The sequence below is a fragment of the Ornithodoros turicata genome, chromosome 8 (assembly GCF_037126465.1).
Source record: "Ornithodoros turicata isolate Travis chromosome 8, ASM3712646v1, whole genome shotgun sequence".
Classification (NCBI taxonomy): domain Eukaryota; kingdom Metazoa; phylum Arthropoda; class Arachnida; order Ixodida; family Argasidae; genus Ornithodoros; species Ornithodoros turicata.
The window spans coordinates 32,064,000-32,090,907 of record NC_088208.1 but is presented as its reverse complement, the minus strand read 5'-3'; the positions used below and the strand labels follow the sequence as shown (position 1 = coordinate 32,090,907).

Below are 26,908 nucleotides of genomic sequence, written 5' to 3'. Positions count from 1 at the left end.
TGCAACACACTCCCACGCTGCGTGCGGCTGTCCGGCTCCAGGCACCCCTCGGAGCCTGTTGCACACTTGACCCAACAGCAGCAGCAGCAGCAGCACAGGGTGGCGGAGAGCGGGAGGGCAAAGCAAAGGGAAAAACAAGGCGCACCGTCTCGGAAGAGAGGCGACGCGCGGGCGGCGATCGTAGCGAAGCGCGGCAAAATTTGAAAAACTACATTCATGGAGATGAGGTGTTGTGGTGGCCAGATTGGCCTCGATATACTGTTGTGTGGTAAGTTTGACGTGTTTCCGGTGTAATTAGATGTCGCCTTGCCCCGTGTTTGTATGGTTGAGTCATTGAGAAAGATGCAAGAGTGAATGGAAGTGAGAGAGAGTGGCTGGTTTGTCCCTGCAGATGACGCACCCTGGAAGTCGCAGAGAAGGCGTGTTAGCTTAGCTAAATTGGTAGAGCCCTGGACCAGCAATCCAGAAGATGTGGGTTCGAGTCCTACAGCTGGCTAACCTTTTCGGGGACTTTCATCTTTCATCGTTTGGGAGGAAGTGTTTGTCTTTCCGTCCCCTCGTCCGTCCGTCCGTCCGTCTGTCCGTTGTACTTGAGCCAATACAACTCCGGACAGACGTGACGATGCGGTGCAGTATTTTATGTAGCAAAATTTATGCAGTATAAACAAGAAACAGCACGATGTGCCGTGGCTGGTAGAATCCCTAACCGCAAATGCAGGGGGTTTTGGTTCGAGCCCCAGTGATAGCACGCGTTGTCTTTTTTTGGCAGAGTTATTTGAATTGCGCTGTTTTCTCAGTACTTTCATTGTTTTCGGTACTTGCCTGTATTTAGGTATCACGTGAGTTCTTAACTTTCTGTTTAAAATTGTGATAATGCATGCAAAGAGATGGAAAACAATGGTTGCTTTGTCATTATTCTCTAATCAACTCAGACAAACAATACCAATCCCCCAAACAACATTTTTGTTGTTTTGTTTTTATGGTTTCGCTTTGTTTCGTTTGGGTTCTCGTCTCTATGTGCACGTGGAGGAAAACGGACCTGAGAGGGGTTCCTCATTAGAATTTCTTCGCCTTCAAAGGAAAAGCTCGATGTTTTTTGTCACTTTACTCAACCATAGTTCTTCCTTTTTACTTGCTTCGGAAGTCATTCAGAGCTCGGAATCTTTACAGGAGGACGAAGAAGTGCAAACCAAACGTTAATGGCGTTCTGTGGGTCTTATCAACGCCACTTACTCCATCCCACGCAATCAAAATCATCACTTGATAGTTGCTTACAATGTAATCGTGCATTTCCTTCCTGTTCCTCGGGCCCTCTTACTCCATTACTTCCGAAGCCTTACGTGAGTACCTTAATGCTTATCGTTTTATACAATCCCACCTATATCAAATGAAATGTGCAGTTCATTGGTCATTAGTAAGCACACCTTGCTGCAAGAATTCAGAAAAGAAAAAGAAAGTGAAAGGGCCCGACTGCGATCTAACTATCCAAACCTTGCCACACGGATTAAACTGGATCGGATCGGATTGGATTGGATAATAGAATCTGGATCAAGTATGACAAAAGGAAGGAAATTATAACGAAGTATTTTGTGTCGACGAAGAATTATCACTTCATCTGCTTCACGCGCTTTTGAACAAACAGTATGATGTCACACTAGCTTGTACTCTGATCCCGACGAGCACCTTGTGTACTGAGTACCAGCAAGTACCTTGCAGCGGACCAGCAGCATACCACCATTCCAACAAGTATATACCATGTATGCTAGTACAAGACACCAGCTGCCTTGTGCTTGTTGTATATCCCACCTCGCTGACAACACTTCCAGTTCGTGCTTAGGTTTTGTAATCAGTTTGATTCGGATCATTCCAGCACGTAGAAATGAGATGCTGTTGATGCAAATTCTGAAATTTATCAGTGCTGACAACACTCGCGTGTGAATTGTAGAACGTATAGCACCACAAGGCAGCTCTGCATTTATTTATTCGTTTATTTTTGGAATGCCTATACGTGTTTGTTGCTTGTCTGGACAGATATTTTAATTAATATTCGCTCTTTCTCCTTTCCATGTCTCGTTCCTCCTCTGCCCCGTGGAAGGGGAGGCACGGATATGCATAATGGTGCCCGCCAGTCGGACATGGGAAACGTCAAGCGCAGCTGCTTCCCGTCGTAAACTTCCACCTGCACTGACGCATGTATGGTACAGAACTCGCGCGTATAAGTTGTCCCGCTCACAAATTAAGCGGTTGGTGTTTCTTATCAAATCGCCCCTTTTCTCTCTCTCTCTCTCTGAGAGCAGTATCGATGTCATACCACGGGCACAGTATCGTTCAGCATAAAAATCCAAGATCGGCTTCTTCATAATAAGGCCTTCTACGGATCAACACGTCACGAGTTCTCGGCTTTCTAACGTCAATTTCGGAGGTTGGCCATCGTCACTACATCTGAGGCACAACACTGACGCCAACTCTTCGTTAGGTGTACATGAAAGACGCCGTTTGTCATTAGAGTATTCTTTTTTTTTTTTTAATTTTATTGTTCATCATGTTCTATACCTTCCATATATGGAGCATCCACACGAATACAATTGAAATTTGAAATCTCGTTGGGTCGCAGCGCACATCCATTGAGAACTGAAATATAGGAATCCGCACGTCACGATATTCGCTTATAACGAACGATTCGACCTACAAAGCATTCTGTACGAAATATCGGCACATAGAACTTACAACCACAGCGTCTGTTGAGGCACATTGTATTCGACGGGTTCTAGGTGCAGATGGTTGAATGGATCGTCTCGAAGGGGGGCCGGCCAATGGTGAATCGAACTTCACGCACGATTTGGCATCGGATTCTGCTGATTACTCGATTAGGCATGGCAATGTTCGTGAAGCATTAGCGACGATGATCGCTTCGCTATGGGAATCATAGGACGTCGGTTCATTGTCCGGCGCTGTGTGAAACAACTCCAAAAACGTGATTTTGCAGCTTTTTTTGTCTTTCAGTTTAGACGTGAGCCTCGAGGGCTATTCTTTCTTCGTGTATGGAGGGTATATGAATGCGGTCAGAGACAGGAGCCTGGTATGTTTTTTTTTTCTTGCTAACGAACCTAACAAACAAGCAAATGCGAAATGTATCCTGCGTTATCACTGATTGCCTGTGATATAATATTTGAACCGCGGCACATTTACTCGCTTTTAAATAACACAGCGACAACAGAACACTATGACGACTGAACAAATTATGTGAGCTACATTATTCAACGGAATGTCATTCTGTGCTTGAATACAAGATTTAAAAAAAGACTTTTTTTTCTTATTAACTCGTTATTATGTTCACACGTGGACGTTTGCTCCTGACTTTGCTTTTTATCTTTGTGTTTTGTCTCTCTGTACAACCAATCCGCGTTATAACGAAGTCAGTTAACGGGAACGGGAAAAAATTCGATATAAGCGGTAGTTCGATATCAGTGGCAAACACACAAAAACAGTGACAGTACATATAGCCTCTGATGCACGGAAATGCCGCGGGAGTCTTCTTATTTTTAATTCTTGAGAGGGGTCAGCCAATATTTGGCTACTCTTCAAAAAAATTAAAAAAAGTTCACCCGGACCAAAAAGAAAGAGATAAAAATTCACACGCACACAAAAGAAAGTCACAGCCGCGGGAGTCTTCAAGAAGGTATTCAATCAAGGAAACAAATATTAGTGGATGAGCAGAAAAGAAAAGAAGAGTTTAGAGCACATGCTTCTATGAGCTCACACGTCGCAATAAGCGGAGCCAGATGGCACAACAATTCGCATAATCCGGTTCGAAACGCATGCATTTCGGTCGGGATGTGTAAAACTTCGAATAAAGCGGTTTCGTTATAACGAGAGTTCACTATACTTTTCTTTCAAGTGACAAGATACCCTAGTAATCAGAAATTCTAAACAGAGTATTACGAGGATTAATACCTATCCACGTTTGGCATGGGCATCCCTCCCATAGTTCATCCTGCATGCAAATAACGGGACGCACGAAAACCTGCGCAGAGCCGCAGACGAACACTGAGCAGACGGCATCTCCTGAATCGTCTGCTACTCTGTCGTCTGATAAAAGTTCCGCAGGTCACTAACGTGTGCTAGAGAACGCGCTCCTGCTTCGGCAAATATACAGCGAGTAGTATAGCTACACAGTTGCGAAGAGATGAGATAGACGTCGGAAGTGTGGAAATGAACGGTTCTGCTCCTGGCTGCTCTGTTTATTTTACTTACGCCTGTCGTAAAAACGGTTTTAAAAATGAAAGCAAAATAAACAGAAATACGGACGTCTGTCTCTCTTCAAATGAGACGAGCTTCGGAAGTCGCTGTTTTTGGCAAAACTGAATGCGATTCTGCAAATGAGAAGCAAGCTGTGCCTATAAATTAGATTTCGCACAGACACCTTTCCAGTAACTTTCTTTGTGTACCACGTGTTCTCATTAGAAATTCCAATTTTGATTTTTACTCCCGAATGTGCCTTTTTGTGACACTTATGCTGTTCATTAATTGTCACAGAAAAGGCGTACGCCCCTCGTTTTCAATAAATCAGGGCAGATAACGATATCATTCGAGACGATGGTTGGCTAGGAACGTGCTATGCGGCGAAGTTCATTTTTAAGAGTGGCACACGCATGTATTCCACACTCTAAAAACAGAACTTCACCGCATAGCACGCTGTGCTTCAACCATTGCCAAGAATGATAGGGTTATTGCTTCTTATTCGAAGAGAGGGGGGGGGGGGGGGCGTACGCCTTTTTGCGGCAATTTTCATATATCCAAATTGCCACAAAAAGGCGTACGCCCACCTTTCTCTTCGAATCAGAAGCGATAACCATATCATTCGTGGCAATCCTTATAACCATATCATTCGTGGTTGGCGCACGCCGTGCTATGCGGTGAAGTTCTGTTTTAAGAGTGCAGAAGTGCAACTTTCGTAATATTCGTTTTCAGGGATGTCATCGTTGAAGCATTGACGGCCATGCCGCGTAACGAGAGCGGGAATGCAACCAGCTGGGTGCTGCTCAAGTCAAAGGGGGAAAGGCGGAGAGATCCCAATATAACTCGAACCACAGGGACTCGTGTCTGCGCGGGAGGCGCTGACCTCGAAGCACGACTGACGGGAACAAGGAGAGCCTTGCAGACGCTGTCATCACGACCATATAAATAATAGTGGCGGTATTATTATAGAAGAAGCTTTGGGTGAAGTGCTTATGTAAGCTTGCTCGGCGTTGTGTTATAGCCAGAGAAGGTTTATGCACCCATGCGCAAATTCTTGGCTAATTGATGCGTCTCGTATGATACGCTGCCATGTTGAGTTTCAGAGACGGCGACAGCAACAATGTCAATGGTTTTGTTCTTACACGACTTTTTTCGTGGTACTATCATTAAGGGAGGAACATGCACTCTTAAAAATGAACTTCACCGCATAGCACGCTCCTAGCCAGCCATCGTCTCGAATGATATCGTTATCTGAAAACGGGAGGCGTACGCTTTTTCTGCGACACTTATACCGGTCATAATTGTCACAGAAAAGGCGTACGCCCCCCCGTTTTCAACAAATCACGTCAGATAACGACATCATTCGAGGTGACGGTTGGCTAGGAGCGTGCTGTGGTTGTGAAGTTGATTTTTAAGAGTGTGCCCTCTTGAAGTGATGCGAAAAATGTCGTCCAGAGACTAATTACGGCTACTTCGATTCAAATATTTGTTTTGGACGTTTTGTTTGTTTGGAAGTTTTGTTGCTTGGATTCAACTACATTCTAAGAAAAAAAGGTAGAATTTTCTACCGATCTCGGTATAGCTGTATTGCAACCACATTTCTACTCAAACCGCTTTTATCTATTGCGTATAACTATAGAGTAGAAACCAACCACAGGATAGAAACTGTCGTTCTACAAGCTTGGGTAGGCAATTCTACCCTTTTTTCTTAGAGTAAACGTGAGAGAGGGGAGCAAGAGAAAGAGACGACGCCGCTTATGCCCGTAGAGGAGAAGGCGCGCATGGATTGGCCCGAAATGGTAGAAGTCCTGTCGTTCTACCAGCATGGGTAGGAAATTCCACCTTTTTTCTTCTTCTTCTCCTTAGAGTGTACTTTAAACTTCAGGTGCATTCCGCGTTTAAAGCGCACATCCCATGCATACAATTTACTACAACCGTAACTCTGCATCTGCCATCATCAGAGTATTTGTTGTTGCTGCTGTTGCGAGATTTCACGCATTGATGCATCAATGTAAATAACACGAATATACGAGGATTTTCTACCGGAAGTATCTCAATAAACGACGGACCGCTAAATATGTCAGAACGTTTTCGTGGGGAAGCACGGACGATTTCTCAATCTCGGTTGCGTTTTTTGCTTGTTCTGAATGGGAGAGTACGCGTGACCATCGTTAAAAAAAAATGGCTCTTGCGTGTGTGAAAATGTTATCAAGCCACGTCCACGCACTAGCAAAAATAAATTCGAAATAGAACTCAATTACGGAGTGCCCAACGCTGTTATGGACATACGTACTTATGGTTGCAACACTCCGGTCGCAAGTAAAACACGAAGTACGATAGACCTCTCCCTGTTTGTAAACAAATGACGTCATAGTGTTCGACAGCACCACCAATTTGGTAGAGTTGAACTGTGATCGAAGCTAGAGGCGAACAAGGGACGCAACCTTCGGTCCCGCTTTTCTTTCAATAGGAGGCAGCGAACAAGTGTCAATTTGTGGAACACAGTCCTCTCCTTCCGATTTGTTTCAGTCTGTCTACCAACGTCATGATGACGTTTCCCGGGTAGAGGTTTATTAGTGAAACGGCTGACAAAAAAATAAGACGGGACGAACAGGGGAAAAAAAAACTTAGCAGACGCAACGGTAGTTTTTGTTGCCTTGCCGACTGCTGCCCGCATGCCTCCTGCACCAGTTAATTCTGATTCTCCTTCGTCATATACTTCTTGGTTCTTTTTTTTTTTTTTTCAGGTTTGGGAACTATCCACCACACATTGTACGCGTAAGTGTAAGGAAAGAACTGCATTGCATCCCGTCACTAGTGGGTAACCTAAACTTAACGCCATAATACAGCCTCCTGAAACTACACCCGCTATCTATCGTTTAGCATTCCCTTAGTAATATAAGAGTGCACTTTAAAAGCAAGGGGAAGACCCCATGCCATGGCTGCTAGACCGGATCTTCAATACGAGCCTTCTTCCAACGATCCTTCAACAGGATAAATGGGCTAGTGGTCACATGAAGACCCTAAGGTCTAAGAAAATGACCTTGTACCATACGACCCTAAGGTCGTGTGGTTCAAGGTTATTTTTTGTCACGCACTACTTATGTATCACATTGTTAGAGGCTAGCCGAGGCCACTGCAAGACGAAGACCTATAACAAATCCCCGTTGGGGACTTGCGACTTTACGTGCGGCCTGGAGCTTCAGGAACATGCTTTGACGAAGCACAGACACCATACGTTGCATTACTTAAAGCGAAGACTCTCAGGACTTGGACACCACAATGTGCACCATGCCGCGCATGTGTGGATCTCCTTTGGTTCTGAACGTTCCTCCAACAACCATCAAACAGAAGACCCCTCGTTCTAAGAGCCATTCACAAAATTGAAATGCTCGAATGACTAGTTTCTCCTCTTCGTCTGTTACCACATTGTCTCTCTCTTAGAAGCATGTAACACATGCTACGTCATCAAAACGTTCATGAAATGCTTCCGAAGGCGTTCTCCATTTCTTCTTCTCTGTTCAGTTCGGAGAAGATACGTGCCTTGGCATCGCCTGACGTCTCCAAAAACATATCCCTTTAAACAGTTTGGAACCTTTGTTTGGACTCTACCCGCTAATTGGGTTCGTGGTGCGTATAAAAATACCCGACCCGGAACTTCTATACCCCTTTTCACTGAAGCGTTGCTTCTCGTTGCATTATTCGTGCATGAGATCATTTCGACTCTCACGACGGCTATACAGGAAATAACAGTTCCTTCCATAAAACCCGATCACCTGATGAAACAAGGATTCGCGGTTGCGTTATAGCTGCCGGCACAGAAACTGGGAAGAAGCAAGAAAAAACAGTACACACTGAACGAGTACAGATGACAACAGCTGGAATATGTGGTACAGCTTGGGGTGTAGTTCCGTATCGGGACCACTCGTTTTTAAAAATTAGTGAAAAGGCTAGGAAGGTAAATATTGCATAGAAGTGAAAGGAGGTCGTGTACTGAATCTAAAAATGCAAGAATTATAAAATTCTGTGGACTAGAAACTTTTTTATATGCATTTCAACAACCCCATCTGATCCACTTTTAGCGCAGGAGAAACACGGGAATGCTAAGCCTAACGAATTCGAAACACCTTGCAAGAGGTAGGGTCGTTGAATTGGGCTCGATCACCTCAGTTTAGTGAGGTTAGTCTAGGTTAGGTTCTACAGGATGGGGGCGGGGTCATATCCCCCCCCCCCCCCACCAAGGCACGCACTAGGTGGTGCGGGCGCCGAGACTGTGCCTCAGGTTAAATCAGAAGGTCCTCATAAAGGTGGCAGATCGCCTTCAAGGAACCGACGATAACATTTAATTTTTATACGTTTTACGCAATATACGAGGGTCATTCCTGTTTAATTTCGTTACTAATTAGCTCCCCTTTCACATAAAAGCGTTTGGTTTTTGTTTTTATTCCTTTTTCTTTAAAAAACGCCAGTGGTCCCGATACGGAACGACATCCCAAGATCGAATACGGTGGTGCTGGTGATGGTGAAAGGGCTGGCCGTTGTCGGCCTCACAGAGGTGGGCAACGTCACGACTGACGCCCTGGGGAATTATGCGCCCTGGGGCCGACTTCTAAGGGAACTGTGCCGACATATGTCTGGAAGCGTCTTCTGAGAAAAACCCATCGGGTACACATACTGAGAGACTGATAGAATAGCCAATCACCCGTTTCTTATTCGATTTCTTCGTGGCGTAGCCGGCAGGGGACGGCTCCGATGAAGAAGCGCACCAATGCCCTGTTTCGTGAATTTTTGTCCCAAGCTGTACTGCTGTAGAGGGGATGGTGTCTCTCTACAGGACTAAATACACATCGAGACTTTTCTGGAATGATGTCGCAATCCAAATAAAGACATTCTATAGTAGATTCGTAAGATGCTTTCGGAACCGGTTCCGAAAACATGATAACGTGACGTCACCTTGTATACAATGCTGGACAAAAGTTTACGGTCCCATTTGCTGTTAGCATGTTACTCTGAGTAAGTAATGAGCGTGTTCCGTAAACTTTCGTCCAGCACTGTACTTTTGAAGTGGCTGAACCTTGCTCATTGGCACATCTTCTCTTATCGTATAGTGACTAATGTAAGTGATGAATCAGCCAGAATGAATCAGTGATTAGTGAATCAGTGATGAATCACAGCAATCCGACCTCCCTCTGGCTGACCTTTCCTTCCTTTTTCTTAATAAACATATCGCCCCCCCCCCCCCCCGATGAATCAGAGGTGACAATGAACGACAATAAATATCTACCGCAGCTACAAGCACTGCGAAGGGAGGGGCATCCGGAGACAATACACCCAACAATAGTCACCATAAATTTCCGTAAATCTTTAAAAATCCTTAAAACCTATTCCCTGTTACGTACTTATTCACTGTACTGACACCAAATTCCCCGTCTCGCAACTCTTACTCCATCTCACGCGAATGCCTCAAGCAGACGCCTTCGTGGTTCCGCCATTACTTCTTCCGATTCCTTCCGCGTATTAACAATGAGCGATTAATGAAAAGTACTCGCTTACTTATTCGACTGACTTCCGCTCTCACCCCCCCTCCGAGAAATCACGAATGTGAGAAACTTGACCGGTCAAGAATCATCTTCCCTTCTGCCTCGACCTCAATGCACTTCACATCAGACGACACACATATTGGAAAGGGCCGACCTCCCAATCGTGAGAAGGGTTGCTCTCTTCTTCGTTTCTTTTCCTTCGCGACCGTATATATGAAAAGGTGGGAAAATAAACATAGTTGCGAGATCTGTACGTACCAGGTTGGGTAGTCAAACTCCCCATACATGATTGGAGCGCTCATGGTGTGTCTCCCTGTTTGCACATCTGTTTTCTGTTGAAGCCTTCTGCTCTCCGGACTTGTGTTTGCGGAAGCGGATGTGTGCGTGTGCGTCAAGTACCGTCGTTCATCGTGTGGGCTTGGTGTGAATTTCCTCTCGCTTGTAGTATGTGGAAAGAATTTAACGCAGTGTGTCTCGAGCTGTGCAAGCACTCTTATTCGGTCACGCATACTGTTCACTCTGCGCACAGTACTGCGCAGTCCCCGTCGAACAAATATGATGCTGTTGAGTGATCGCAGTTCGAAGGCTATTATATTGAATTTACGTCCACAAACAGTATTCCACGCGAACGGTCAGCTGGTAAGGATTCGCTGTTGTACGTGGCCTAAAAATTGGCACTGCAACACTTCGCTGCAGCACCTGGAAGCACTGCAGTGAACACGCTTGTGCAGGTATACATTCATGTCTTGCAGTGGGAATCTTAATATCCGCGACGTGTGCATCTGTGTTTGAAGTTGCTTGCAAGATAACTTTATTTGCTTGATGGTTGTTCGATACAACCACAGTCGAAAATAACGTCGCTCCGGAGGTTACGGGCATTCCACCCCCACATCCCGTCTGCCGATACAACTGTTATATGTATTACTATAGTAGATGTAGTAGCAAGGAGGGAAAAGTAAGGTACTCGAAGATAAAAAAACACTCAAAAGCAGTAGACACTGAGGCTTTCTGTGTTTATTTACGATTCTATCTTTCGCGTGGGGGACCAAGGGTACTTCTTGAGGTACCAGGGTACCTCAAAAAGCGTCATGGACCACACGAAAGTTAGCACTGTAAACAAATGTGAAAGCTTCAGCGTCGACTGTTTTTGAGTGTTGTATGTTACTCTAAACTGGAAAAAATCTGGGCCACCTGCTTCCTCCCATACATCCGTACTTATTGTCCACAATGCATATCACTGATCTTTGATTCGAAACGCTGTCTGAACGTGCTTTCTTTTCAAATAATCGGATTACGTTCTCCGTAAGCGATACGGCAGCCTCAAAAACAGAGGCACACAATCCAAGCCATCATCGCTCCCACAGAACAGTGCACAGCAGTCATTCCATCTAATCTCATTTGTGCTACGCGTACAAATGTACAACTCATCGAAGAGAAAGTTTCGGCTAAAGCCACATGGGATCTCGCTTTATCGCGCTCTATCTTCAACAGACGTCTAAGAAAGTATTTGGGCCATGCATTCCCTAGCGTTCCACACGGCATGCTTTGCATACTACATGGTGACGTTGTAAAGATCAAACCTTAGTAACAAATGGTTTGCACTTGCTGAGCACGATATTGACACAACGCCAACGGGCATACTGCCAAACGCATTACCTATACTTTCGAAACCTAAGAGATTAAGGACTACGTTTTTGTAAGAGTTATAAATAATAAATCTGCTGCATACACAGCATGACTCATCCAGCTTAACAGGGACGTGACAGTTGGTCCCATATTATGTCAACCAAATGTGAAAGGAAATTATTTACATCGACATGGTACCTGCATTCCACGTTTTGCAGCAAAGGGGCAAAGAGCCGCATAGAAAATCGACATTGCCAAAACCGAAACTCACCCGGTTCTGGAATCACTGCAGACGTCTCCGCTAGTGAGGCAGCACGGGAGAGATCACGTGTTAACGACTACCAATGGAAATGACCGAGCTTCTCTGACGTCATTCCTTGAACGGTGCGTGTGGGGTTTATATCTCGCAGAATATGGCACGTAGAAAACTACTTTTTTTCCCCTCAATACTCCCGCGTACAACACAAAGGGGTCCTCGTTAAATAAACAAACAAACAAACAAACAAACAAATAAAAGCGTACACGTACGTACGTAGTGCATCAAAAGTTTCAAAGCGCGTCACAGCCCCTTTAAGAAGATCCGACAGAGCGTATGATAAGAGGGTGCTTTTAACGATTCAATTATCAAGAGGGAAAACACCATCCACCAAGAAAAGATGCTAAACAACGGCGTAGGAATGTGGCTGACCACGCGAAGGGGCCTTGACTCGTTTCCGATCTTCATCCGTGTGGCCCTTCTTACCTGCTGGCAACCTTGACGTCGATGCAACGGACGCTGCGTCATTCAATACCCTAATGACGCGCGGCACGTCGTTGTGTGCCGCGAGTGTTGCGAAAGGGCCGTCATAAGGACCTCATGAAGGCGCCACGCATCCTGCCCTGACGAAGCATTGTTTATGGCCACTTTACCTGCTGTCCTGTCGTCATATACGAACCCGCGAAGTGTGGCTGAATGTGAACTGGGTCACCATCGTCGAACAGGTGTGAAAAAGAAAAGAGAGATAATAATAATAACAAGCCTCACATTGTTGCCAAGTAAAGTGCGTGAAACAATGGTGATAACCACGGAAATCTGGACGAGTTAGTGGCGCTTCTTGTGACCATCAATGGGTGCAATAGAGAACAGGCCCGAACAGGACAGGCATGTTTTTCTCTTGTGTGCTTGTCCTGTTCCAGTTATTCTTTTCTGTTGCACTCACTCCAAGTTCAAATATGCCAGAAACATCGTAAATGGAAGGAATATCGTTCCTGAGCACATTGCAGCCTGTCCTTGCAGTCTCACATTGAGCCCCGCTTTTTAACGTATCACTTGCACAAATAATAAAAATTTGAAACCTTGAAAATCTTGCATCTGTCTTTACTACCATACTCATCATGTTTCTTGAGATTTCAGAAAAGAGTGTTGCGTGTAAATCTAAGCCGAGTGAAATACTATATTTCGTGCGTGACTATAGTTCGAATTTTGCTGTTAGTTATATAGAATGCTGCATGGGTATTCAGCAGTACCACCACCACCACCACTCCGTATCAAAGCGGCGCACGGATTTGAACCCGGGTTACCTCCCACGCAGTCTCAGTGTGGAGTGGCATCATCGGATCGTAACCACTAAGCCATAGGAGCCGGCTTTTCTCTCACTCTCTTGCTCTGTCTCTTCCTCTCTCTCTTTCCCTCTCCACGGGGGCTGGCTGTGCTGTCTGGGTGTACAATTCCATGGGTTTTCCTCAGACGCGGATGTCGGCACAGTCCCCAGTGTAGTCGGGCCAGGGCGCACGCCCCCCCCCCCCCCCCCCCCCCGCAACATGCCTCCACACCGGCAGGCAGACCGCTCTGAAATAGCACGCCGCCATCACCACAAGCATCAGTACAAGTATCAGTACAAGCTCTGTTTGCACAAGTCGTATAGGTTACGCATTCAGCAGGATATGAGCAAGACGGTCGAAACCTCTGACGCGACATTTAACAGGAACAGCCGGAAGACGGGAGCAGATACATCATACTTCCAGACGGAAAGCAGAATAGGAGATAAATAAAGACATCAGCGATTCAACGACGTAGTGTGTGGTATTCAGAACGCAATACGAAAACAACCTGGTCCGCTCTCTCTCATTCATTAACGAGCAACGGAAGAGCAAAAAACAAAAAGAAAGAAAGAAAGAAACAGAATCAAGTGGGAAACAATGGACTTGTGTTGTTGTTAAGAATGCACACGTGGGGGAGTCTTATGCCGTGGAAGAAATAATCCAGCGGAGGGTGTGCAAAACGTCACAGCTTTCTGCTGTCACGTGAGCGTTCAACGACATATCCTTTCATGCTCTCCTCACCATGAGGGACATCGTGTGGCTCTGCAACAGAATATTCTGTAACAGACGGCAGGGTGTCGCCCTGTCGTGACGACCGGGGTAGCAGACGACAGGGTGCCGTATGTGTGCACATAAGACGCGGCACAACTTCCGCCCCGTGAGCTGTTCTTTCTTACTCCACTGGAATATTCCGTGGGGACATCGTGCGCGTGTATACGCGGATACAGTAGCGTATATACGAGGGTGTATACGAACATAAGTTTCCGCCCCAAGGTAAAATGCGCGCGAATTTGAAAATGCGATTAAGGACGCGTGCCGCCATCTGTTGGAGGGCCGGAGCACCACCTCAACCCTCCCCATGCTTTTGTCGGTTGGAGAACGGCATTTCAAACAGCCAGGGTGCACTCTTCAGTTAAAATGGAAAATATCGAGTACCGCGCTGTGATAAAATTCTTGACAAAAGAGGGACTTTCGCCTAAAGAAATTAAAGCGCGACTGGACAACGTGTACACGGAATCCTCTCCGTCGTACACAACGGTAAAAGACTAGGCTAAGCAGTTTCGACTGGGGCGAGAGTCAATTGAAGATGATTCACGCGATGCTAGTCCAGTGGAAGTTGTGACACAAGAAAATTTGTCTCTTGTCGAGGAGGAAGTGTTGAGCGACAGGCGTCTGAAGGTGAAGGAAATCCCAAAAAGGCTGGGGCTTTCCAAAACAACCGTTTTTCGCATCATCGGCGAGGGCCCTCACATGAAAAAGGTCAGTGCGAGATGGGTGCCACGACTTCTCTAGTCAGTTGAAAAGCAACAGCGCGCCGTCTGTGCCAAAGAGTTTTTGGAGCTCTTTCAAGAGAACGAAGAAGAAATATTGAAGTCAATTGTCACAGGGGATGAGACTATGGTTCCCCTTTCGAAAAAGAAGTCGATGGAATGGCGCAAACAAACCAGGAGCAGCACCCCCAAGAAAAGCCAAGGTCACACAATCCACAAAGAAGATCATGGCAACAATATTTTGGGACTGTCACGGGATCCTCCTCATCGACTTCAAAGAGAGGAACACCACAGTGAATGCGACTAATTATGCTTCACTCCTGCACCGACTGCGAGACGCCATCAAGGAAAAGAGGCGCGGCAGGTTTAGTCGAGGTGTCCGGCTGCTCCAGGACAATGCCTCTGTCCACACGGCTTCTGTTGCCAAGGCTGCACTGAAGGAGTGCGGCTTCGGAGAAATCCACCACCCACCCTACAGTCCAGACTTGGAACCGAGTGACTACTTCCTGTTCTCAAACTTGAAGAGGGATCTCAGAGGACGGAGATTTCAAAACGATACTGAGGTGCAAGAGGCAGTTTTCCAGCATTTTGCGGACAAAACTTCGGACTATTTTTTCAAGGGTATCAGAATGCTGGTTGAAAGGTGTCAAAAGCGCATCGAAGTTAAGGGTGACTATGTCGAAAAGTGATACACTTGTTTCGTCTCTATGACTATTAAAAGTTGGTCGGGCCGGAAACTTATGGAACCACCCTCGTACTATATCGTAATAAAATTTACAAGTGGTAATGAGTGATAGACCAATAACTATAACGCTCATCTTGCTTTCACTTTTTGTTAGTTTATCCTTTTTTTCTCAGTTATTTTCTTTTTATTTTACTTTTATTTAATTAATTTTCTTGTGTTCTTCTTTTTTATTTTTTTTTCGAATTTTTAGTTTGGCTGACCTCTCCTCCCCTTTTTGTCTTTGTTCTTATAAATATATCCCCTCCTCCCCGCTATCATACAGGAGCGTTCTTCTATTTCTCTTTGTGTGTGATCCAATAGGTCATAGTTGTCGCGCGACGTAAAGCCTCGAATTATTAATTAATTAACGTTATTTGATAAACGCAGATATTACAACGATGATCCGTTGCCTATTCGACAACACCCAAGGACATGACGAAATAATGAAAACACACAGTATTCTAAAAGAGGCACAGAAGGAATCTGTTGCCATTCATTCACTATGCAACAGAGGGCGTTAACGCTCAACAGCGACACAGAGACGAAAATGTCGCGTCCCATTGACGATCGGGCAATCGACGATCATATTTTACGGTAATCCACTTCGACGTTTCCACTGCGAACAAGACGCATTACACCTGCGTCGAGAACTGGAGGAAGAAGGAGAAGGGCAAGAGGGGACAAGCGAGGCACTTAAGAGAGCTGATCGGAGCACCTGTCAAGTATGCATATCTCTACTTATAAAAAAAAAACCCAGGGTGGTACCAGTGACCCTGTGAGAGCGTATAAAATCTGGGCCGAGAATTTATAGCTCGAAGCCTTTCAACATTTATAGAAACCGCTTATATATACGGGAAAGAGGTTAATGCGAATTTATGAATGTCCAGGTAGAAGTTGGCGAAAAAGATCCGAGAGCTAGGCTGCTCAACTAAGCACCTTTAAATAAAAAGATTTCCGCTCAATATTTGTATTGTAAGCTCGTTTTTCATTTGGAGAGCACTATTGTACGGTTATTAAAAGTAACCGGATATACAGGGAGTTTTAGGAGATCGTAAGATCACTCTACGAAAACGATATACCATAAGGGAAGCTGTCAAATCAGCTATCAGCAACGTGACGTCAGCCACTTGAAAGGAATACGGCGACTGGCCTTATGTTTTCGGGACCGTCATCGTGAACACGTTCCGATCTACTAGAACTCGCTAGTATGTGCGGCTATTATGTGCGGCTTTATTTACACGTATATGTGCGCATGCAATCCTTGCTGTAATCAAGATGTACAACGAGGATACCACGTCAACATACTGTTAGACGTCCTGCCATCGTTGTTTGTGTTTCAGCAAAGCTTTTTCCAAGTTCCGACGCTTTGCCTCTGTTTTGTATGCCGATCACTATGACAACTCCCTTTCTGACTCCTCTTCGCCAAGCAAGGTGTGTTTGCCCTCCGAGGGACATCGATAAAGCTTTCACGCAAAATGTGGAGCATACGTTGTGCTGCAGTCGTCGAGAAGAAAGAGATCTCGAAAGCGCGTGCTATGGATGTTTGTTTCCTTTGTGAGCCGTTTGCATAATTTTTCTGTTTTTTTTTTAAGATATGGATAGAGTCGACGACCACGTGACACCCTATGATCACGTGACGTGGTCACGTTTTATGACCACGTGACAACCCTACGAAGCACAATGACAATGAAGCACAGAAATGCACTTATTTCCATGACTACACGGTGTGTGCTCGCAGGTCATTTCGCCTGACCCAAAATAAAGCCAAATAAAGCCGAGCTTAACTAAAGCAATGCACAAGCGGGTTACGCACAGTAGCGTCATGTCGAACGGTCGAACGACCATGACAATCGAACACAGTTATCCCCGCCGCTTTCGAGGAGCCGTTGCAGAACGAGCACAACAACTCCACTCTTTCCCAATGTGTCGATGGCCTTTCCCTCTATCCGGTCGGTGCAAGCATACAGCAGCCCGTTACCAGCAAGATAGGAACATCGACACCTATATACTCCTAGGCGGTAGCTTCATTCATATGCATCTCCGCTCATTCTCTTGAGACTGGAGGAACAACATCGTGACCATCATGCTCAACGAAGAGGAAGCGGCCATCTACGCTGCTTCGACCGTTTGGCCATATAGGCATCCACTTCCTTACTTTGTCTCTTTCTCTCTGGGCAGTATGTGCTGACAGCGGCCGCCGCAAATGACTTGACCCTCAATGGTGTGTGTGTATTCGAGTACGGCCATGCTCTCTGTTCATTCTAACAAGATACTTTTTTTGTGGGCAAAGGTCTTTCTGTTAGTCTGACGCACGCACTTGAGGAAGCTAATAACAAACGAAGTTTAGTTCGCACTTTTCTTTCTTTCTTTTTCTTTTTCACCGCAGGAATTCTTTACGATTGATTTCTTAGAGGACGCGAATATAGGTGGAGAAGTATAGTGTTCTCCATTTATCGGTTTTCATGGGCGTACTCGATCTACTATGCGAATTACACAACACGTGCCCTCCTTTCCATTTTTTTCTTTTGTTCGGCATTTTAGGAAATAAAGGATATGGTCAAGGATATGACAAGCATAACCGCAGTCCTGAATCGCAACTACAGGTCATTATGTATCGGCACCAATGAGTGATGCGCAAAGAAAGAGTTCGATAGAATTGTTTCTGCTATTTTCAGCACGGTGTTTATTGCCTTCTGAACCGTTTTTCGGAAGGACTCCTTGATTACAACCCCCCAACACACGTAAAACCGCCGCATCTTTCAGAACAAGAACGACAACGCGTGCAAACGTTATCTCCATCGTACTCATCATAACTTATGACGACATCATTGGAACAATACGAGAACAGCCAAGTGCGGCAAAGGCTGAAGCCTAATATACCATCGCATGTACACAGCTGAAAGACCTTGTCCTACAAGGAGGTTCGTAACGATCTATTTCCTTCTTGAAGTCAGTCTGCATATAACGGTTCCCTGTCGCTTATTCCACAACCTACATCTGGAAGTCGGCACGCCACACAATGAGTCCTACTGTTTGAAAGAAATACTGGGAAAGATCACGGGTGCAATATAACAGTATGATATTGTCAGATCACAAACGGTGCGAAGCCGGAGAATGTAGGGCACGAGGAATATGCATTGGGCGTGAACCTGCAAGGGCGGTGCGCAGATTTTTTAACGTGCACAGTAATTCTTTAACACCTTTCGACGTGCAAAAAAGGGGTGTCTTTTGTAAATAAACACCGTTTACTTTTTATTGTGCCGGCTCAACTGCGAGGTGTAATGACGGTGCTGTGTGTTCCAGCCTCAGAACATGAATTGTCTCTTGAAAAAGCTTGTTTGTTTGTTTGTAAGAAAAAAGAAAGAAAAGAAAAGTTGAAAAGGCTGTTTGCAAAACACCCATCCGAAACAGTGCTTTAAATAAAATAATAAAATATAGTATACACGCCTGAAATGGTGTTGTCTGTAGAATGACCCTGAAATAGAGCTTTCGCTGGAATACACCGTTAAGAAAGGTGCTTTGTAAGACACCCTCCTGTATGCTGTGAAACTTGCACCACAAAGGCGTGTGCCATAGGACAAGACGTTTACACACGAAATATGTAACAAAAAAAAACAAAAACAAAAAAAAACATACTGCGTAGTTAAAAACAGCACTTAGTCGTATTGAACTGCAAGTCGTATCAGGGGTATCGTATCACTATATTTTCTTTGTCTATGTTATAGAGCATGGGGACGAAGCAAACGAAAGCGTTCACCTGATATTTTGTTCCAGTCCGCTCCACGTGGTACCCTTCCGCGCACACGTATAAGCCACTTCGATTACTTAACTCACGCAATAAATGCCGCAAAACAACAGAATCCAAGTAACCGAAAAACGACAAGCAGTAAAGGAACGTGGCAATAAATCGCACTCTCCAAAGACGCTCGCAGAATCTTTAGGGCAAGCCTCCAAAAACAGCGACACTTTCTCTCTCTGAAACATTCTACCTTTACATGGGAAAGTAATTACACGTTGCACAACCAGCCTTACGCAACCCCAAGTACCCAAATGGAAACCTTTCGCGCGCTCGTATTCCAACGTGTCATACCACGTGGGCCTGGTTGCGTCATCGTATACCCTTGGTCACCCACCCGTCGCGTCCACCAATGGTCCCCCACCACCTTACCTTCTCCTCCGGTAGTTTCTCCGCAGGGTGGCAGCATGCAACGCCAGCACATCGTCACCGACGGTCGCAGCCGTGATTATACAATCAACTCGATGCTCGCGAGAAAAACAGGATATATCGTCCTCTATATAGGCTTGCTCTTGAACGTCTTTTCAATGAAGTCAGTCTCAAAGAGCAGAGAGAAAACAGAGCTGCTTCCTTCGCAAACAGACGACGTTTTGTCTCTGCGTGGAGAATGGAGAAGGCTCGCTCCCTTGGTGAAATCTTACTCGAGGAAAATCATGGACGGTGAAAAATCATCTTTTTCGTCCCGGTGGGCCACGCCCATTTACAGGCAGGCAATCGACGACGCCTCTATGCCGTGTCTCTGTATACTTTTACGCGAGGACTTTGAAAAGGTCGAGGCAGTTTACGGGAGGGAGAGTTTTTTAAAGGGTGGGAAATATGAGTGAAGCTGGAAATGTTGTCCAACGTGTCCTAAAAGTGAGTTAGCGTACAGTGGTGCGAGTGCCATGTAGTACTGGAAGTTCTTCTTTCCCGCATATTTGTATCGCTTTTTCTTTATTTTTTTGTCACGCCAAACGGGCAAGAATAAGCGAGATCAGGCGAATCATGAGGCACCACGAAGAAATCAACGCGAGTTGGGCTGATACATGAATATAGAATGTAATAAATATCACAAAATAACTTGTAGTAACGTAATTTTTCCCATGCCTTGTCAAATTGTGTTGCATCTGCTTTGGTTTAGCTCCCCCCTAAGTCCCCCTATCCCCATACTCTAAATTCACAAACTCACAAAGCATCGCGTCGTTATCAGTCGTGAGCTCTATTGCGCATTCATTCTCTTCACCTGCATTATTTGCCATAAAGCCCATGCCTCAGACGGCATCAACTGTCCCTACCAGTGTTCAACAGCACGTTCGAAAAATTGCAAAACAGATTTCTCTATTTAAAAAAACCAAATTTCATGCAAGCTATGTAGCCCAGAAAAAAAAGACATAACGAGATACGATACTATAAAGTTCAGAGCAACTGCACTAAGCCTACAGGATCTAAGTCTGAGTAAGCTTCCAAATAATCATTCATACGAGCAGCCCCAGAAGCAAAAAGTCATTTTATACGGAGGACCAAATAGACAACTACATCGAGTTCATCTCTGAAGAACAGCCTCTTTTTTTTTTTTTTTTTTTTTCTGCTACGCCGGACTGGTATCTCTATCTCGCAGCCCCGTTGCAGGAAAAGTTACGAATGCTCATCCTTGCGCAACGAGACGAGCGCGAAGTGTCCTTTTGATTGCAGCTCAACAAACTTGTTGACATCCAGCGTCTTCCCTCTCCAAGCTGCTCAGAAAAAAAAAAAAAAAATGTAGGAACTTTCACGAGTCAAGCACCGTGCGTGAAACAGAAGCAACAAAAAAAGAAAAGAAAGCAAGAAATGTGTGTATGGAGGGCAGTTTTACGCGCTGTGACGGTTGCTACTACTTCTCCATGCGTGACTTGAAATGCGCTGGTTAACCTGCTACCGACCACTGTGGCCCCCTTTTTTCCTTGGCACTTGCGGAATGCGTGTGCGTAAAGGTCCGGAGGTACGCACGCAAGCACGCGTTACCGTTAAAGCGGAGGTTGTTCTCGCACCGAGGGACAACGTGACATGCATGACACTCAAAGAGTGGTTCATTAGTTCACTTTAGGGAATCGTGCATTCTTCCAGGCATTTTTTTATAAAGATTTTTCGAGGTGACTGTCAAGGTTAGTGGGCACGCGGTGTGATATTAAACGTTACTTCGGAACAAAAATCGTATCGCTTCACTCGTCGGCTTTATATAAGCTTTATTGCGGATCTTCTGCGCACCAGGTCCCATGATTGTTCTTGTATGACGATCTCGATCATTTTGTCAAATGGTATTGTAGTGATACTCTTTTCTGGCAAGTTTTGTTGCGTTGATCTTTGTATTAAGTTTACAGAAACGTTCTTCCTCCGATTTCACGGGGATGTCTGCGATACCAAAGCAGATGTAACCGGAAACAGGCTTTATGGCCCGTTTGCGCATGAAAGGTGAAATCTCAAAATCATTCTCAATAGCTTTGGAAGCTCCCTCACCAGTCTGCATCCAATGCAAAGTGTCCGAGGCCACTGAGCACGTAATGCTGAACTGCGAGCGATTCGCAGCGAGTCGTGAAGATCTCCGGGATGCCTTGTGCAGACACGACAACAGCCCTCTCGACCTCAAGAAGGTGTTCGATGACTGGCCAGCAGCACATCGATATGTTTCACACACTGTGATCTCGATCCTTCCTTAAGACTTTTGTGGAACAAACAACCTTTTAGACACTTTGGTATAGCCAGACTTCGCTACCATAAGCGTATTGGAGTAGCCGGTCCAACGTAGAGTTGGGCTATGGCCATAGTTGGGCCAACATCTCCATTTTTTTTCTCCTTTTTTATACCATCTTTGGCAGCGCTTCCCGCACGAATCGAACGTGTTCTCAATGCACAGTGAAGGCTATTGAGATTGAGTCTGAGTCTCGTACTCAGCTTTTATGCAAACGAGCCCAGCCTTCGGACTAATTGAATAATTGTGAAGCACCGCATCACTCGACATAACAGTGCCTCAGGTAATTTGGCATCAGCTGCTTGTTCTTTCAGTGAAGTAATTTTAATTGAAGTAATTAACTGGGCGTTGTGATGCATGTTTTCGTCGTTTTCTCTGTTCCATTCCCGCAGCTACTACTACTACACGTAACGGTATAGGTTGTACATTGAATATCAAGCACGGATACCTTTCGAAGGCGTTCATCACGTTGCAATTATTCGTTCCATGGTCATGAACCCATTTCACATGGAACGGCTACACCCGAGTAGCGAGAACTGCAAGAACCGTGTTCTATGTATACGACGTAGGACACAATAGACAAACAACAGACAAACATATGACTGGATCAACAGAGAGATGCGAAAGGTGGCATTTCCCCCTCTCTCTCCCACGGAAACAATCAACTGCAATATTCCTCGGCTTCTGCAGCACAAAGCCAAACAATGACCGTCCGCTCGTAAAACAATGGCACGCGACTCAAGAGAGAAAGCCATGTGGAAAGGAGGGTGGTAGCGAGAAATGAGCCTGGTATGCGTGACGTCCGCCGAAGACATGGAGTAGACAGACGCTTTTTGGGCTGCAGGGGGAGGATAAAAATACGGACTGATGCATTGCAACCGTGTGCTGTTACGTCAGCGTATTGCACCAACACTGGGAGAAGGATGAAAAGGAAAGTGAGGGATGGAAAAGTAAGAGAAAGAAAAATGTTTTAGGGTGCAAGGCCCCCCTTATACTCTCTAGAAACAAGAACTATATTGGGGAGTAACCACAGCTTCTATAGTCCCACAGAATGCAATTACTCCCCATTTTAGTCCCCGGACCCTAAAATTTACTCCCCAGATGAAGGATGAAAGTCACTGAAAAGGTTAGCCAGCTGTAGGGATCGAACCCACATCTTCTGGATTACCGGTTCAGGGCTCTACCAATTGAGGCTTTGTCTGTATCTGTCCCTTCTATGTGTTCCAGCCTCAGAACATCAGTTTCTCTCTTACTCCCCAGCCCTGTCAATAGTCACTAAGCTACGCATAAACATCCGTGCGTTTAGTCCCGAAATAGACTAATAGTTCTGGCAATGCATGTTGTTTCAAAGAAGACTAAAATTACTCTTTTTTCTCTTGGAGGGTAGGTGGGATACGCTGTTGGGATACGCTCTTTCTTGGCATGTGTATTCCTCTTCTGTATTTAGCGCAGCTGCGCGAGTAGTGCCAAATGACGTAATGAAGCAATAATAATACTCCCACATATTATTTCAGTAATGACGATGATAATGAACATTAACAGAATACAACTTTCTTTCGGAAGCGACTGAGGAGGTGGTTGTATTCACGCTTTTCCAAGTAATTGCAAATTCATAACTTGCATCCGTAGAACAAAAAAGAAAAAGAGGGAGAGAGAAAGAAATCACACAACTTAAAATGATCGACAACTACACTTTCTCATAGTATAGTAATTCCCCCCGGAAACTTTCTACCGCTCATAACCGCCTCAAATCTTTAGAAAACAGTCAAAATAAACATCGAAGAACCGTCTCAGTTCCAAGCATCGACGGCTATCTGGTCCTGGGTTACTTCCCTTAACATCAAATAAACAAGGCGATTACGCAAGCGTCCACGGCGATAATCTCAACTGAAGCAACACACCGAAAGTGACTCCACAGCTACAACTACCGGGTGAAACAGCTAATGATTTTATCGTTTCGATCGAGCACGTCTTTTTGCTTCCACGCTCACACCAGCGTGGCATATACCCGCCTCGCCTAACTGGTACGCGAATTGAAAAGCAATTTCACAGGCAAATTCTTGAGATGCAACGCCCTTGAAGGCCGTTCGCCGACGAAACCCGTTCGTGCTCACCCGAGGCGGTAGTGAGGATCAAGACAGAACATCTTGCCCTGTGCACTTCCTCAACCACCCCATTTGAGAGAAGGTAGATGGAAGGTAGGCTGCTACGTATATACGACCGTGCAAGAAAAAAAAAAGAAAAAGAAAAATAAAAATGTCCGCACGTTGTCCTTTGTTCGCCCTGGTTGAATGGGTCCAGAAAATGTCTTCCGGAAAGGCAAGCTTTTATGCGGACTCGGTTCCCGACTTTGTCGCACGCTGGAAAATGTCGTCCGCGTTCTCGTTCACGCTGTTGATTTCCATGTCCAGGAATATGAGAAAGCGGACACTGTGAAACTTCATGGGTGTTTGCCGTGGTGACATGCTAAGGTTTACTCGTGAGTTTTGTGTTGAACGCTTTAACGTTTGGAAGCACATAGCAAATGAAGTTAGTAGCAGTTTTGATGGTAGCTGGCCCAGCCCCGGAAAAGGAGAGCAAAACGACGAAAACGAGAGAGAAATTCGTTGTCAATCCCACACGGGGTTCAACCTGCACCTCTACGCACGCCCTACGCTTGTTTCTATTGGTTGCATGGCTAGCCACGTCACTCTATACGCCGCGATAAGTAGTACCCCGACTAACGCTGCTGTATATAATTTTGCCGGCGGACTACCGTTCTTACGTTGAACACGCGTATGAAGTTCGGCACGAATTACTTGACGATTCACTCGTAATACAAAATTTCTTCGTATAAAACCATATTAGCCAAATGTGTAAATCTATCCTGAATTGTTTAATCAGATGTTACAGAAAGGCTCAAGGTGAATAAACGCGGTAATCGTGACACAAAGAAGATGTAACTCTACACCATTTAACTGGCTTCGATCACTTTAATTATTATTCTTATACGCATGTTTCTGTTACCATTCTAGTCGATGCAAATTTATGAAAATTTCCAACTACATCCCTTCGAGGAAGGTTGCCCTGACACTGTTCTTTGTACACTGTCACCAACATAAAGTTCGGACAGAAAACCTTATTTGTCCGAACGTTCACCGTCGTTTATTTCTCACATGAACTCGGACGTCACAACGTATCGCCTGTACAACCGGCTTTCCTGCACAGCTTATTACCCGCATAAATGTTCCCGCAGCCCGCGTTTCTGTTGCATAGCTGTTTCATATTATCCGGGCAGCATTATCCCCCATAACATTTATTATCCGAAGCGGAGAGGCCCTTTAGGTGTGCCAGAGGTCCCGCCTTGCCGTCTGTGTATTATTTCAGTGGAAATAAAACGAAACAAATTTAAAAACTCCGTAGCGAAGTAAGCCTTGATCACCACGCGTGAAACTCGACGAAACAAAAATGGCGAACCATTTACTGTAAAACTGCCACCGTCTTTTTTTATGACTTCTCCGTGCAAACGGGTTACATAAATCGGTGATATGCATGAGACATCTTGTCACTTTGGCGTCTCGTTATATTCTTCTCTGCGGAGGCGGAAATTTGGATGACGAAAGCACTCAGAAGCACGGGAAGCTGATCTCAATACGTCGCTGCATATGCTCGACACCGCCTTTTTTTTACGAGACCTTGCCAGATGGGGACAACCTCATTGTTTTTAATCCACCGGAGGGAGGTTTCACTTTCATTTGTGCGAATTCTTCCCCGGCATGAGAAAAACTCAGCAACCCGTGGAAGAAGGTGTTTTTAGAGAGAGGAGAGAGAGTGAAAGGTGGGTGGGAAGGCTACAGGGTGTGCTACAATAGCGCTTGAATGAGGAAAAAAAGTTCTGCCCCTTCAAGAATGCACGTCCAAATAGTAGCGTAATTCTTCTTCGCAGGTCAGAGGAGTTTTTGATGAAGAGGTGTTGAGGGAAGTCGCAATGGAAGCTACGATTCTTTTTCGTTTCAATTCTGATATGGATACGGCTACGGTTATGGCTACTGACATCTGTCACAAATGGTGTGATGGCCATATGGCCCCTGCCACGACTCCCACGGCATTCATCAAACTTGATGATTTCCTATTTTAAACGAGATAAGTTTATTATTATTATTATTAAAGCGACAGCTCTATAGGGCCCATCAACGTTGACAGCCGTGTAGGTCCGTCCGTGTAGTTGTGGAGAGGGAAGAAGAGAAGAGGAAGAGAGGGAAGGAGAAACGCGTCCTGAAAATCGGGATCGGAAGAAGGCTCTGTAAAGCTAACGCGATTGGCACAATGCCCTAAGCTACAGCCATTTTTATCACCTTATTAAACCTGTCATTAAACGATGTAAAACGTGTGACCTGCGTACCTTTTTCTTCCGCACCGACAAAGACGCGGAAGGGCATCGAAAACAACTGAAACGGTTAGTAGCAAGAAGAAAAAAATAAAAAAGAATATAGCATCCATTAACGGTAAGAACTTTCTGTCGGTAACGTAGACATGTTTATACCTGTCTATCAAATAACAAGTACGCATCGCTTCATCTGTGTTTCTATGTCCGCAACACAAAAACACGCTTCGCTGAAACCGTTTCTTTCACTGTTGCTAACAGACTTCTACTTATATATATCTACTTCAACTTCGCCAAGCTATGTATTCTGTTCCGAGGAAGACATACATTGGCTTGTCGACGCTTCTAAAAATACGGACGATGTCGTTGCCGGCGGGTATAAATCATATTGTTCCACGCTCGTCCGTCATAGTTCACCCATTCATCATCCTACGCGTCTTCCCCTCTATTTGCGTGAGAAGAAAAGGATTCGAAGCAGAACAGACTTATCTAATAAAATCCGGCAGCGCGGATTCTCTTGCTCTCTGCCCCATATTCCCAATACATACCCACTCTGCATGCGCGCCATGAAGCATGCTGGCTCCACCCGTTGTCTCGGGGGTTCCTCATGCGTTACCACAAAGCTCTCTACTCAATCCGGTGAACACACATTGAAAACCCGGTGTATGCTAACAATGATGTAATCTATGCGAGGAGCGAGCCTCGCTCTATTTCGTGCTATTCCGAGTAAGCTGAACCGAACGTTTTGGTGTACACTACCTGTGTGGTTTCAGCACGCGCGCTTTTCGTGCCAGAGGTGGAAATGCGGATATTAGTGATTCTGTTCCGACGGAGTAGCGACGGTC

At 45.2% G+C, this 26,908-nt stretch overlaps 1 protein-coding gene across 3 annotated transcripts in view; it reads right to left on the bottom strand.

Annotated features, from left to right (window-relative positions):
- The window catches only part of LOC135367029 (plasma membrane ascorbate-dependent reductase CYBRD1-like), a 57,545-nt gene that overhangs the window by 23,559 nt on the left and 7,078 nt on the right, over positions 1–26,908 (bottom strand). Inside the window, exon 1 of one of the 3 annotated variants that reach the window (XM_064600092.1) lies at positions 19,369–19,471. The exons of 1 other annotated variant lie outside the window; for it this stretch is intronic. Coding sequence is in view for 1 of the 2 variants with exons in the window: in XM_064600090.1 (XP_064456160.1) it covers positions 10,038–10,081 (44 nt within the window). In the remaining variant the exon portion in view is untranslated. Of the gene's footprint in view, positions 1–10,037; positions 10,114–19,368; positions 19,472–26,908 lie in introns of those variants that run through there. One more of the 3 variants, XM_064600090.1, reaches the window with a different exon arrangement.